Source organism: Oryza sativa, chromosome 10, assembly GCF_034140825.1.
Source record: "Oryza sativa Japonica Group chromosome 10, ASM3414082v1".
NCBI classification, from domain to species: Eukaryota; Viridiplantae; Streptophyta; class Magnoliopsida; order Poales; family Poaceae; genus Oryza; species Oryza sativa.
The window spans coordinates 20,404,904-20,418,652 of NC_089044.1; the positions used below are offsets into that span (position 1 = coordinate 20,404,904).

At 42.4% G+C, this 13,749-nt stretch overlaps 1 protein-coding gene, 1 long non-coding RNA gene and 1 other non-coding gene across 3 annotated transcripts; 2 read left to right on the forward strand and 1 right to left on the reverse strand.

The window, feature by feature from the left end:
- The first annotated feature begins 1,399 nt into the window (after positions 1-1,399).
- On the forward strand, positions 1,400-4,834 carry LOC9267123 (uncharacterized). The gene is made up of 4 exons (XR_001540424.3): positions 1,400-1,564; positions 1,923-2,079; positions 2,173-2,425; positions 4,477-4,834. It is a non-coding gene; the product is annotated as an uncharacterized lncRNA (long non-coding RNA).
- On the reverse strand, positions 1,772-6,330 carry LOC9269754 (uncharacterized). Its single transcript, XM_015757944.3, has 15 exons — positions 5,971-6,330; positions 5,824-5,905; positions 5,344-5,742; positions 4,486-4,651; positions 4,244-4,396; positions 4,017-4,114; positions 3,792-3,883; positions 3,479-3,549; positions 3,239-3,374; positions 2,891-2,950; positions 2,732-2,814; positions 2,584-2,660; positions 2,304-2,374; positions 2,159-2,216; positions 1,772-2,077 (listed from the first exon to the last, which is right to left on the reverse strand). The coding sequence occupies exons 1-15, from the start codon at positions 6,192-6,194 to the stop codon at positions 1,937-1,939; spliced, it is 1,911 nt and encodes a 636-aa protein (XP_015613430.1). The 5' UTR covers positions 6,195-6,330; the 3' UTR covers positions 1,772-1,936.
- A 649-nt stretch (positions 6,331-6,979) lies between these two features.
- Positions 6,980-7,055, forward strand: TRNAK-UUU (transfer RNA lysine (anticodon UUU)). Its single transcript has one exon. It is a non-coding gene; the product is annotated as a tRNA-Lys (tRNA).
- Positions 7,056-13,749: the final 6,694 nt, after the last annotated feature.

A 13,749-nucleotide genomic window follows, 5' to 3' on the forward strand; every position in this document is an offset into this window, starting at 1 on the left:
ATTTCTTTAAGTTTAACTAAACTAGGTTTATATATATATATAAAAATACAGTAGTGCTTTCAACCCAAACAAACATATTATTAAAATATATTTAATTTTAGATTTAATGAAACTTATTTAACATTTTAGATGTTGAAATAAAAAACAGTTAGATTAAAAGAAAAAAAGAAAGTCAAACTGGCTTTTGGAAAAGCAGCCGTGGGTTTTGGCTTTTGCAAAAGTAGCTTTGGAAAAGCAGCTACGAGGAAGTCAAAAACCTGTTTGGTTGATCAGATGTGACTTTTGGAAAAACTTCTCACTTACGACTGGACCCTGCCTATCAGCCTCACTGCATTCATCCTCCTCCTCACACGGTTCGCGTGGGGGCTCGTTGTCGGGGTGCGCCGGCCTAGGCTCGTCGGCCAGCCATGAAGGCAGCGTGGGACGAGGGAACAGGCGGCGACGGGGAAGAGCAGACGCGCGTGGTTTGGAGGAGGCCGGCGACGGGAGTCAGGGGATGCGGTAGGGGAGGAGCTTGCCACCTCGCCGCAGGTCGCCGCCTCGCCGGGAGGAGAAGGGGTGGCGTCGGGCGGGGTCGGCATAGGATGAGGAGGAGAAGGTGCGGCGTCGGGCGGGGAGGAGCAGGGGCGGCGCCGGCCATAGATGCGCCTCTCCACCCCCACTGCTGCACGCTAGCGGTGCGGGAAGACGCAAGAGGAGTTTATCGAATCGTTTTTTTATAATGGTAGAGGTGGGAAATTTTTTCTCTCAAAAGCCAGTGAAAACAGGGGTAGAGGCTGCTTTTGGATTTGTACTACACTAAAAGCAGCTTTGGAGAAAAACACTTACTTCCTCCGTCCCAAAATGTAAGCATTTTTGAGGTTGGCACGGGTATTAAGAAAGTAGGTGAGAATGATTGAAGAAAGTATGTGATTGGTTGAAAAGAGAAAGTAGGTGAAAAAGAATGATTGTGATTGGTTGAGAGGAGAAGGTAAGTAGAAAAATAGTTTCATTTTGGGAAAAAATACTGTGCTAGAAATAACTACATTTTGGGACGAAGGTAGTATGATTTTTGGGTCATTTGGTTTGTTTTTGACTTTTGCAAAAGTAAAAGTAGGTTGAAAAACCCAACCAAACACGGACTGGGATTTGGTGACATTCTCCCATGACATTCTCGGTGACATTGAGTCACTGACATGTGACCTCACATGTCAGTGACTCAATGTCACCGAGAATATCACGGGGGAATATCACCGAATCCCAATCCACCAAACACACCTGAGTTACGTGAAACGGAGAAACGGAGGGAGTACAATTTACAATTGAGGAAAGGAGAGAAAAGAACGCAATCCTACCGTTGAATGGGCCGCACGGATGTTAGCCTGGCTGATTTTGTTGGCCGTAGTACAGCCCATGTTCTGGAGAAGCTGTAAAATGGGGTTTCGCCGCCGCCACGGCGGCCGGAAATCGCCCATGAGTAAATCGCCATGAGCTCTCCAGACCGGCGCCGGCGAGCGCCATCCTCTCCTCCGTCTGATTCGTCCCGACTCGATGGCACCGCTCCAATTTCCTCACCGCCGACGAGGTCAGTGCACCGAGTCTCCTCCCTTGCTCATGACCTCACACGGAAATAACGAAGCAGATGTTCATTCATTCATCTGTCGATTCCTTGCAAATCTGAGCGATTTGTAGTTGTGATTTGTGAATCAGAGTGATTACCTAGCTAATAGCTATTAAAGAGTTATAAACAGTATTTTTAAGAGTAAAATGCAGTACTATATATTGCAGGCACTTTTGATTCAAGAAAGCAGTTAGCTTTATTTACTGCAACCTGTCTGTCACTAAATTCAGCTGTTTGTTCCACAAGCTATCAGATATACACTTCTTTGCAAAGCACAGATCTGGCTTTTCCAGTCGTAAAACATATATATAATTTTCTGCAGCTCAATTACAGTGGTTACTTTGACTTCGGTGTGCCGCACTTTGGTGTGCTGGGATAGAAGACAGGATAGTAGGTGTTCAGCTCAAGCTGGTCCAGGATTTGATTGACAAGTGTCAAGTAGGAAGAATGTCCAACGATGAGCTCACTGGCATCAACCTGTGAGTTCAGAAATATTATCGAGTTTTTAGCTGTATAGAGGAAATTTTTTGGCCCAGTTGAATGCCGCAACACACTTACATTTTCAACTCCAGGTACATTAACTGCTTGGATGCCGGCCAAGCCTTGTGAAAGCAGGCTACATGAGAGATCATTTTCATGGAAAAAATGATGACTCCACATCCACAATCTGTGATAGTGATTCTGAAATATGAGTCAGATTTACCTTGCTCGAAAAGTGATACCGAGAATCCAATCATTTGTGGAGTAAACATTCACAAATCGTCCAGCAACCATCTGCGGAAATGCATGGCCATCCATACTAGTGAGAAGATGACATGGAGCAAGGTAAGATTTGCTAAAATTATAGGTGGTTTCTTCGAGCAATTAGCACTCATTTCATTTGTGACTTTACTTTCAGTACAGTAGTGTAAAATTCACATAAGAGTTAGTAATGTGCTCAAGGCTATAGTTTCAAGCAGTTGGAATCTATAGAACTACCATACCTTCCTGGTAGACTCCCACAGCTCCTCCTTATCTGAAACTGGTGCACCTATCATCACAGCTCTTTCAACGAGTCCCTCTATTCACAATGAAAGGTCAGCCAAACAAGCTATAAATAAAGTTTCATATATGCACATAGTTAAGAGGTACCATTATTTCCCAACAAAGCTAGTTCCTCCAAACACTTGAAGACAACACGTGCCCCTAGGGAAAACCCGATGAGAGTGACAGGCCTAGAAATCCCAGTAAAAAATTAGTTCCATTGAGAAATGAAGTCTACTGGATTGTACATTCTAGGCAGAGAATTACCTGCTTCCTTGCAATCCTCTGAGCAGCACTTCAGCAAGCATTTTCCCAGTCTTATCTGCCCTGGAAACATCTACTCAATTAATTTCTTGTGCGCTCATGTAATTTTGGAAAGGATAAAAAAAGATTAATGCATACATTACAGCTTTAAGTTTGTTGCATTTTTTCGTTTTTATCATTGCTCATTAGTTTCTTTTTCGCGAACGCATTGCTCATTAGTTTCAAGATAATTGTATTCTCTGTTCTGTTTTCAGCTTTTGTACAACTAATGAAAAAAAAGAGACCAGTTTTGTACAGAAAAGGGAAAAATGCATCAGCATTAGTTTATGTAATGAGAGTTCATTATGTCACCTGTCAATAGCAATGGACCATTTACTATCGATAAAATCTGCAGCAGATACCAAGTAAGCCGGCCATGCAAACGCAGAAACAATACCACTTAACACAGTTTGCATTGCACCTTCCCTCATCAACTCAATTGCAAATCCTACATCATTAACCAACAACCGGACAATTTTATGTTGAGTAATCAGTAAAGTATGAAAGAAAGAAATAAACGCAAACACTGTACACGTCGAACGCCAAAATTACTTGATGCCAGCCAATCGCGTATTGCTGTACTGACGCCAATTATATGCTTAGACTCCCATTGCAGAATGTACCTGCCAATTACAAGTTTCTTGTACTTAAGCAAGGCAAACATGTTCTAGAAAATGCAACGATATTGATAGGGACAACAGCTGCATGAATCTTACCTGTATTCATCTCATGTGAATATTTTGGTTTCTAAACAGAATGCAATAGGACTATCATGGCTATGTTAATACCAAAGTACTTGCAAACTACAAAGAGAACTTTTTTTTTGAAAAAGTATTTCGTGTGAATGTCTTTTGGGGGGTTGTACCTCTCTAAGTTTGTCTTCCATCCTTCCCATGGCTTCATATAATCTTCCTCGGTAAAGGCAAATCCAGTGACCAAGATGGCAACTGCTAGCCGCTGAAATGTCAATCCTATTAAGTGTCATCCACTCGAAAAAGTTTTATCGAAGACTAGGGATAACATCTTTGCTTTATGCTCTCTGAACCTTTCCAACATCGAATCAAAATAACACAAGAGAACAAAAACTCACACCCTGGTTATGGTTCTCGCCGATAGTGTTGAACTCAAATTCTCTCACACAACCAATTCTTTTGGCCATTTTGGTCCCAGTCAACCCAGCTCCAGCAGCTGATTTTCAAGTTAAGATGCTGGTTAGTTACAGATCCTGATAAAAGATTCCTGCTGGGTTCAGAAATAAACACCTCCAAATAAGGAATAGTATCACCAAATTAATATTCAAAAACCATCTACGCTCACCTCCGAATGATGCAGCAACCGCTACAGAGCCTGCAGTATGTCCAGCAGCAGTAGCTATAGCAGCAAACCCACTAGCTCCTATTAAAGGGATAAGTGTGTGCAATGTTGGAACCAGAGCAGTGAATCCTGCAGCAATTGCTGGAGCAGCTAAACCTGAAAGTTCAGACGAAATTATTCAGTTACAGAACTTATCTTGATCTGACATTTCATAAGTTCATCCAAATTTCTTTCAGGTCATATACCCCCGGAGATGGCCATCAGCGTTCCTCCCGTCAAGGCGGCTGCGCCGATGATTCCTCCACGCTTCCAGTTCTCCCATCTGCTTCTTGGTGACTCGCTTCCTTCTGACTGTTCTTCCTCTCTCGCTGCAGCCATAGCAGAGCAAGCAACCATTATCTCGATAGCTTCCTACAATGCCAAAACGTTCGATTACAAAAACATATAGTTTGTGTCCATGACAAAACTGGTAGAGAGATCACTGTTCTTAGCGTGTGCATTTACATGTACAACTAGGCTTTCTTTCTATCCTAATTTCACATGGACGAGAATGCTGTGCTGTTATCCAAAAAAAAAAGAGAATGCTGTGCTAAATGTACCCTGTCATGTGTTCTAGACTTCTAGCATTTTCATGAAAAAACTAATCTAGTGATCACAGATAATGAGACTACTGGACACTATGGTCATAAAACATTTGATGCTTAGGACAAGTTAGTCAAACTTCTTTTGAAACTTTGACCATGAATAATTCCTCGAAATTCCTAGTTAAAAAATGGTGTAAGCAAATTTCCCTTGAATAGTAATATCGTAACATTGAAACTTATTGTATTTTATAAACTCATTCTAACAAAAAAATTATATGGTCATAGTTTTACAAGTTTAGAATCTTGTCCTAAACATCAAATCAAATACTCCATCCGTCCTAAAATATAAATAATTTTGGCTGGTTGTGACACATTCTAGTAGTACGAATCTGGACATAGATGTGTCCTATCCTACTCCAATACCTTATATTTTGGGACGGATGGACTACCTATGATCAGAGGGAGTGTTAGTGATCTTATCTTGTAAGAAAAGCAATGGAATCTCTGGACAAATCTTACCATCTTGATCCACTTGACGTCGAGCCATGTCGCGAGCAGCCGGAGCGCGACGCGGTGGCGGGCGTCGTAGCCCCTCCTGATGCGAGGCGAGCCCATGCCTTCCTCCGCCATGTTCACGTCGGCGACGCACGCCGAGAGGAGCATGTACAGCACCGCCATCTTCCGGTAATCCTTGGTGCGGCTGCCGCCGGCCGACGACGCCGACGCCAGCCACGGCCACCCTTCGTCGCCGTCCCCCCCGGAGCCGGTGGCCTTGATCAGCTCGTCGGCCGCGACTACGTCGTTCTCCAGCCCCATCGCCATCGCCTCGACGGCCTTGGCGAGCGCGAGCTCCTGCTCCGACCTCTCCGCCGCCGCCGCCTCGCCGTCGTCCTCGTCCTCGAACACCTTCCGGAGAAACTGAGAAGGAAAAAAAAAGTATGTCACGATTGAATCGCCATGGAAATGGTTTTACATTGGAGATTGCATTGGGGCGCGTACGGCTCCGATGTGGTGCTTGGGCTCGGAGGTGGCGGCCGTCGTCTCCACGCCCGGCCATGCCTTGTGGTCGATCTCGAGAAACCTGAGAGAAATTCATCAATCAATGGCGATCCATCGATCGATTTGATGGGGTTTGGAGATGGATACCTGAGGACGGGGCGGAGGAGGCCGTGGGAGTCGTGGGTCCAGAGGTGGCGGGCGTCGACGGGGTCGGCGAGAGAGGGGACTGCGGCAGCGGCGGCCGGGGCGTCGTCGAGGCCGTGGGATCCGAGCAGGACGGACTGGTGGATCTGCGCCTGGCGGAGCGCGAGCGCCAGGAGCGCCCCCGCCGCGTACCGCTGCGTCTGGCTCAGCGTCGACGACGTCGCCATTGCCGCGATCGGATGGCTTGGCTGAGGCTCGCCGGTGGGCGTGGGCGCGGGCGCGAAGCCGATCGAGGAATCGGTGCCACTGGCTTAGCCGCGGCGCGCGCGCGGAGGCGAGGCGAGGGCGAGGCGCGTGCGCCGTGCGGGGCGTGTGGCGCGTGTGGCGCGGTGGGAATGGCTGCCTGGCTCGATCGGCGCCACCCCGTCGCGCGCGCGGCGCGGCATGTCGCTCGCGCATGGCGGGGCGCCTCGCGAGGTGCAAGTGGTGTTCGCGTCCTCGCGAGCGGATGGCCCAGAGACATTTGGATGGGCCTCAATCACGGCCCGTTTACGTGTAGCCATACACTTGGATGGGCCGAGATTGAGGCCTAGCTAACGAGGCCGTAATGTGAGATATTTGGAATAAGTTTACCTACCGTCTCTCAATTTTACATGAGTATGTAGGCCATCCCTATCCCAATATCAAAAATGTCTACCCTCAAATGGTCAAAGCCATGCAAATAGGTCTCATGGCAGTATATATGGGTGGCTAGTGGTTACAGCGAATGAGCATGTGTATATCCAAGGTAAAGGGCAAGAGACTCTGTCAATTCATCCAATGAGTAAGCAGGACAGTTAAGTTAGAAATCCTTTAAGTCCCTCTTGAATTTAAGTAAACTCCGAAGGACTCCCAGACTAGCTCCGCAGTACGAGCCCCATACGGAGCCGCGCCCTTGTGATATGATAAGAAGAAAAGGGGCCAGGCCGCCCTCTTTTCTTTTCCGCACCAAGCCTTCTCTTCTTGTAAAATCGGGTGTATAGCTCAGTTGGTAGAGCATTGGGCTTTTAACCTAATGGTCGCAGGTTCAAGTCCTGACGTGACATCCTAGTTAGCAAGGAGGGAATAAAAAAAATTTGTGGAAGCCCACATGACATACTTACTCCTCCCTCTACTCTATCCAACGTTTGCCTAGACCATGGTCTGGACCGTCTAGACCCCGTCTAGACGCAAGACCGTACATAGGTTTTTGTCTTGTTTAGGGCCTAAACACTATTTTCTTGTCTAGATGGTCAAAGACTGTCTAGTCCAAGTAATTAGACCATGCTGAGCCAAGTCTAGACCGAAACAATGATACCTAGACCATGGATGGACCCAAAACATTTGGTGGGTAGGAGTTCAAATTTTCTGGCCTACCAAGGCCAAGATGATTTAAATTTGAAGCTAATTGAAGATTCATTATTGCAAAACAAGGTAAACCTTAAATCTCATCTTTTCTTGCTCTCAAATGTTCTATTGAACTTTTGACTTGTTGAGTGAATTTACATATATAGCAACAAAATATGCTGGTAGCATAATATATGGTATACACTCTAGATTGAGAGTTACCGTCCATCTAGCATCTAGCGTCTAGGTGAACACTGACTCTATCTCCTCTCTCTCTCTCTCCCCCCCTCTCCAGTAGCGCAGGCGGGCGGTGTCGGGCAAAGCGACAGCGCACGAAACAGGCCAATGGGGCGGAGTTGATAATAATAATAATAATAATAATAATAATAATAATAATAATAATAATAATAATAATAAACACAAACCACACCACGTGCCAATAACATAAAAATCCACCGCAAAAAAGAAGCAAACACAGTAACGTAACATCGTATTCTGACTACACTTTGTCAATGCACTATCAAGTGTATCTTAAGATGGATCCGTTAAAACCACATACCTTTTGTCATTGCACTATCAAGTACATCTTAAGGTGGATCCGTTACGTAGGGCACTCACTGTACTCTTTTTTTTGAAGAAACACTCACTGCACTCTAGCATCAAATCAAATTAAAGTTCCAAACTATGATACAGTTCCATGCATGCATACCATGCCAAATCAAACTGGACACTTTGCGCATTCTTCTTCACATGCACATGAACACAACACAGCTATACGCTATTTGGCTGATAGCTGGTCTCTCACTCTGAAGAATATCAGAACACTACCACGAATTGTTCATGTCCTGGCTAGCTTTTTGCCGATGGCTTGGCGATCGCCATCAGGCTTATCATATCATGCTATGATACGTAGCTTCAATTTTCGCCCACCTTTCCGACGGTTTGACGCGGCCCGTGTGGATCGATCGCCAGCAGATCTCGCCGGCCGATCGGGCGCCGTCGTCACGCCTGAAAAAAAGGCGACGAGAAGATGGCAGAGAACGCATCGATCTCTGACGACTAAATCCCGAATATTTTCAAGCTCAAAAGCGACCTGTGTGATCCTGAATTCTTCCTGCGTTGCTCGCACGGTAGAATTATATTGTGCCGTGCAGCGACAGAGAAAACTTGAAAGAAAAATGATCGCAGGCGTTACATCAGTGCGTGTCACGTCGGGTTTGGTGCGATGCTGTTTGGTACAGTGGCGAATCTACGAAATTTTTATGAGTCGAGCCTAACAATAAATTATATAGTATACCCAATTTGGTATAGGTCAATAGATTATTTTGGGTTGAGTTGAGCATTTACTTTGTTGGTTTGTTTAATTAAGTATGTACACTATACCATTGCTTCTGCTAGTGACTAAATAATTAGGATGATTAACAATAGCAAAGTAATTAGAATTAATTTACTGAGGCATGGCTCTGCTTCTGCCGCTGGTTTGGTAGGGTCGATGATCAAACAGATCAACCGTATCGAAAACGTTGAGACGTTGCTACATACACACGATGAAAATCCGAGGCCCACGATCCATGAGAAAGTGACACTGCGAGAAAATCAATAATTTAATTAAGCCATGTTGCTGAATTTCTCTTAATTTTCTCAGGATTTTTCAGCGCCATCTGAAATTAGATGCAATTGATGATGAGGACAAGCGCACTTGAGCTGTAAAACTGACTTTTGATTCAAATCCGTACGCGTTAAATCCACGTCGTCGGAGAATGGCGAGAACGACAAAACACAACGCACCGAGGACGCCGACGCCGTCGCCGTCGCCGCCGCCGCCGCCGCCGCCTTTTACTGTCGATAATATCGTCTCGTCGGCGTGGAGGTGGAGCCGGGGCCGCGCGCTGGCCGGTGCAGGTGACGACCAAGCCTGCCGTCCATTTTGTGCTCATGCCTCACCTCACGCAGCCCAGCTAATATGGGTCTGTTTGGTTGCCTGTACCAGGCTTGGCTCGTACCAGACCATGCAGATTTGGTATGTTTGGTTTCCTGCACTGGCCCGTGATACAGGATGAGGCGATGCAAAGAGCCGAAGATTGCCTCCGAGCCGGGCCGAGCAGAAACGCAGGAATCGAGCTTCCCAACTTAGCCTGGCTTGACGGATGCAGTGGCGCTGCACCCACGCAATAGTGCATATTGCACCCGCGTGTGCAAGGGGGAGGGGGCTAGTCACCTCCCCCTCCTCATTTTGCCCGCGTAAAGCCACATGGATTGTATAACGGCAAATAACCCTGAATATTAATGTGTTATAAAGTAAAACAAAATCATCCTATTGATCATTTTAATTTTGATCTAACAAAGTTATGAGTTGTTTCATAGTCAGGTTTTTTTAACTGTTATATAATATATTTTATTATTTTGATGCGATACTAAGCTCATGATTAATGGTGTGGCTTAGAGTTCCTATACCTTCCGTGGGAAGGTTAGTACCACCTCACATTAGGGCGATAATTGTAATGTGTGAATTTTATCTCTGTAATTTGAAATCAAGATTTCCAAATCTTACGGTAAGATCGTGGTTACCACCGTTAGGTCGTGATAACTGTGCTGTGACCATGATCTTTGACTTGAAAAAAGAGAGAGAAGAAAACCACTATCATACATTGTGAACAATAGAAATACCATATATGATATCCACAACTATAATAATTAATTATAGTGTCCACAAGCATCAAACCTTTATTACGAAGCAAACTCTCCTTTTAGTCGTGCCAAAATATGGAGTTAGCTTTGCATTTTTTCACAAAATCAAATTTATCACTAGATATCATTATTACAAATGCTGTACTACTTCTAGGAAATTTTTAATTTTTCCCCCTTTTTCTCCAAAATCTAAATTCATACAAATTCTACCAAACATAATGCTGGTAACCTTACCATGCCCTAATGGTAAACACGGTTATCAGCGGTTTGAAAAATCATAGTATGTTTTTTTGAAACAATAGGAACGTAATATTCGGGGATATGAGCCATAATATTTATGAGCGTCACAATCACACCTGTTAGATGGTTGATATGGCTAAATTAGCTGCATGAGGCTATCTAGGTGTTCATCAAAGGTTGAGCTATTCATGTTTTGCTCTTGATGACGTTGGTCTTTTTGTTTTGTTCGGGTTGGTTTAATTCTTTGTCAGTAAGTTTCAAATGTGATCAAATTATTCATTACAATCAAATCTATAAAACATCTATAAAACAAGATTTGACATAAAATAGTTCATGTGGACCCACCCGATATATTCATGTGGACCCACGTATTATAGATATATGAGGACCCACATATCATAAAATGCAAGTAGTAAATCCTTAATTATCATATCTTAAAAGTGGTAAATAGTTAGGGAGTTAAATGCCCCTGGAAAAAAATGTTCTGTCCAACAAAAGTATTTTTTAAGATAAAAGAAGTTTTATTGATCGTACACAATTGCATAAAGATAACACAATTACTTTAAAATCACTCAAACCTAAGCATAATTAGAATGCATACAACCTATAACTATTTTTTTTAAAAAAGGACGACATGAGAATGAATGTCCGTCAAACTCAATCGGAGCAACACTTAATTGGGCTGTCCATCAAAATCTTTTGCACATATTTTTTCGATATGAAACTACAACCACAAGTGACGGTAGCTTCCTCATCTTTTTCTTATACTTACACTTAAATTTAAATTTTCAACATTAAATTTGTAGTTAATTTTAGTTTTTTTTTTATCAAAGTTTATTTTGCAGTATTTAATTTTAGATCGCTAAGAACATGTACATATCAAGAGTTTTATTCACAAATTATTTTTCGTTTATAAATATGCCGTTTAGCTTATTATTACCTGAATAAGCGAAATGTTGGGGCCGGCCATAGAGGTTCCCACATATTTTTCAGTCCGTCAAAATCTGAATTTAGGATGCCATGCGAAATCCGTATTCATTAATTAATTTTCATCAGTTGGTCCGCAGATTTATGGAGAGGGTTTGCATAGGCACATCGAAGACACTGAAGGACGTGGACACTGTTACGTCTACAGTATTATCGTGGACTCCTCACAGATAATAATGACCAGTAAGATCGTCAGTTACTCTCTTTTTTTTTAAGAAGAAAGTTCAGGATTGCCAGCTTAATTTATGTGACACTGTCAGTTAGTCACAAAGTGAAGTTATTGCTGACAAATTTTGGGCCAAACATTCAGTTAACCACCCTTGTTACTAAAGTTGCTGGAGAATTTAATGATGAGATGATCACTTCACCTTGCCTGAATAATACCAACGGGACAAAACATCCTTATCGTTATTAGTAGTTCTAACCCCACAAGTTGCTTCGATGGATCACCGGCCGCCTCATCACCAACTATATCCTGGAATCTTTGATGGCTATGTATACTTGGCTGAATTATATATGGCATTCTGAGCATTGCTTTTCGTCAGGATTGGATGATTGTTTCGACCCGTCTCTCTCCTTAATTTTTGCCCCGATCATGCTTTAATTCCATCATCTTTTTCATTTAGAGCAAGTTTAATAATATAGCCAACTACCAGATTCAAAAATTAACACGTCATCTATAGCTAACTTAATAGCCTACTGATACAATAGTTAATTATAAGTACATAATACACATTAATGCATTTCTCACATTTCTCTCACATGGTTTATTGGAGCTCGTGCTGCAGCTGGCTACAAATTTGTAGCCTGCTTTTTTCTCTCTCCTCCACATAAGCATAAATATAATGTGACATATATGATCCGCTTATATTATCTTATTATACTCGCTCTTATATGCAGCGTATAAGATTGTATCTTGACCATCTCATCAAGATAAAAGGAGACGGGGTGTACAGCTACGTATTATCACCACTACACGTCAAACTTTAATAGTGAGCAAATTATATTGGTGGTGCATTAACTTGCTCGGTGGATACAGGTTACGACGTGTTTAGTTTCAAATTTATTCTTCAAACTTCCAACTTTTCCATCACATCAAAACTTTCCTACACACAAACTTTCAACTTTTTCGTCACATCGTTCCAAGTTTAACCAAACTTTCAATTTTGGTATGGACTAAACACAGCCTTAGTGATGCGAAACATGGTCACCCATAATTGTAAATTAGCTCGGACGTTGCAAGTTATTACTATTATTGCACAATTGTAACCAACTTACAAATTTAGCTACTTTTAAATAAATAATACCAAGCTCAGACAAAAAAACTGACATTTGTGGAGTAGTGCCTTTTATCAACCTCCCTTTCCAGCAGAGATTTCTTGCTTGTTCCTTTTGCTTGAGATTCAGCAAAGGTTCGGCATTGGAGGGTGGCCACAAAGTGGACATGCCTTACCGCAGATAATTTGGAGAAAAGAGGGTGATTGTTTTTTTTTTAAAAAAATCATATTTATCACACTTTGATTTTCTTTCAAGGATTAAAAAAGTATCTGTAAATTAAACTTCTCAATCTTAATATAATTAGGTTAGCCTAATCCTTCGGCCGACCTAGAAAGAAGGTTCTGAATTAGCCAGCTTTCAAGTATTCGTCACTCCTTATTAAGCTAACAACCGGTCATTATGGTTGATAGCTTTGTCTTCCATTTTAAATTTGATGCACCAACAATATTATGTTCTCTCTTGACTGGAAGAAGAAATGCCGAAGACAACATGTTTTTTTTTGATTGTGACCAGATGGAGTAATCACTAGCAACCAACTCCATGCATGATGAATGTTAACTCTGAAGAGCTAAATGAAACTAGAGGGTCGGGTAGCTACCTCGATGCCTGAAGATTGTAATTAAGAAAGCTCCACTTCTGCTGTTCTGCAGGGTCGTTTTCTGATCTGGCCGACGTTGCTGAACAGTGAATTCGTTGAACGAATTCTGCTCCTGCTCCTGCGCCATCTAATTTTGAATTAATCTTACACAAGAAAAGGCCGTTTCACCAAACAAAAACAGATATATATATATATATATATATATATATATATATATATATATATATATATATATATATATATATATATATATATATATATATATATATATATATGTTCGTCATCAGTACTGTTGGTTACAAGTAACCTAATTATGGCTATTATAAACTACTCATTAATGCAACTGTGTGACTAGACTACAGGTGTACTAAGGGCACCCGCAATGATTATCTATAGGCTCCCTATGTCAGCATATTTTCCTACTTGAAAGAGATTAAATGAAAAGAGAGAGTAAAACTATCTACTAACTTAGAGATAGTCTATAGAGAAAAATGAGTCAATTGATTAGAGAGCTATAGATACCTATGTAGACATACTATTGAGGTGTTTTACTATTAATTTAGTCTATTGCTGAGATGTACATATTTTATAGATAGCACCTTACTTTACCATTGCGGGTGCTCTAA

Bases quoted from the DNA above. Each gene is read 5' to 3' on its own strand.
- LOC9269754 (XM_015757944.3), bottom strand. From the start codon at position 6,194: ATGGCGACGTCGTCGACGCTGAGCCAGACGCAGCGGTACGCGGCGGGG. The intron at 5,906-5,970 runs GTATCCATCTCC...AATTTCTCTCAG, and splicing joins CTCCTCCGCCCCGTCCTCAG to GTTTCTCGAGATCGACCACA. The intron at 2,815-2,890 runs GTAATTCTCTGC...TGGGATTTCTAG, and splicing joins AGAGGATTGCAAGGAAGCAG to GCCTGTCACTCTCATCGGGT.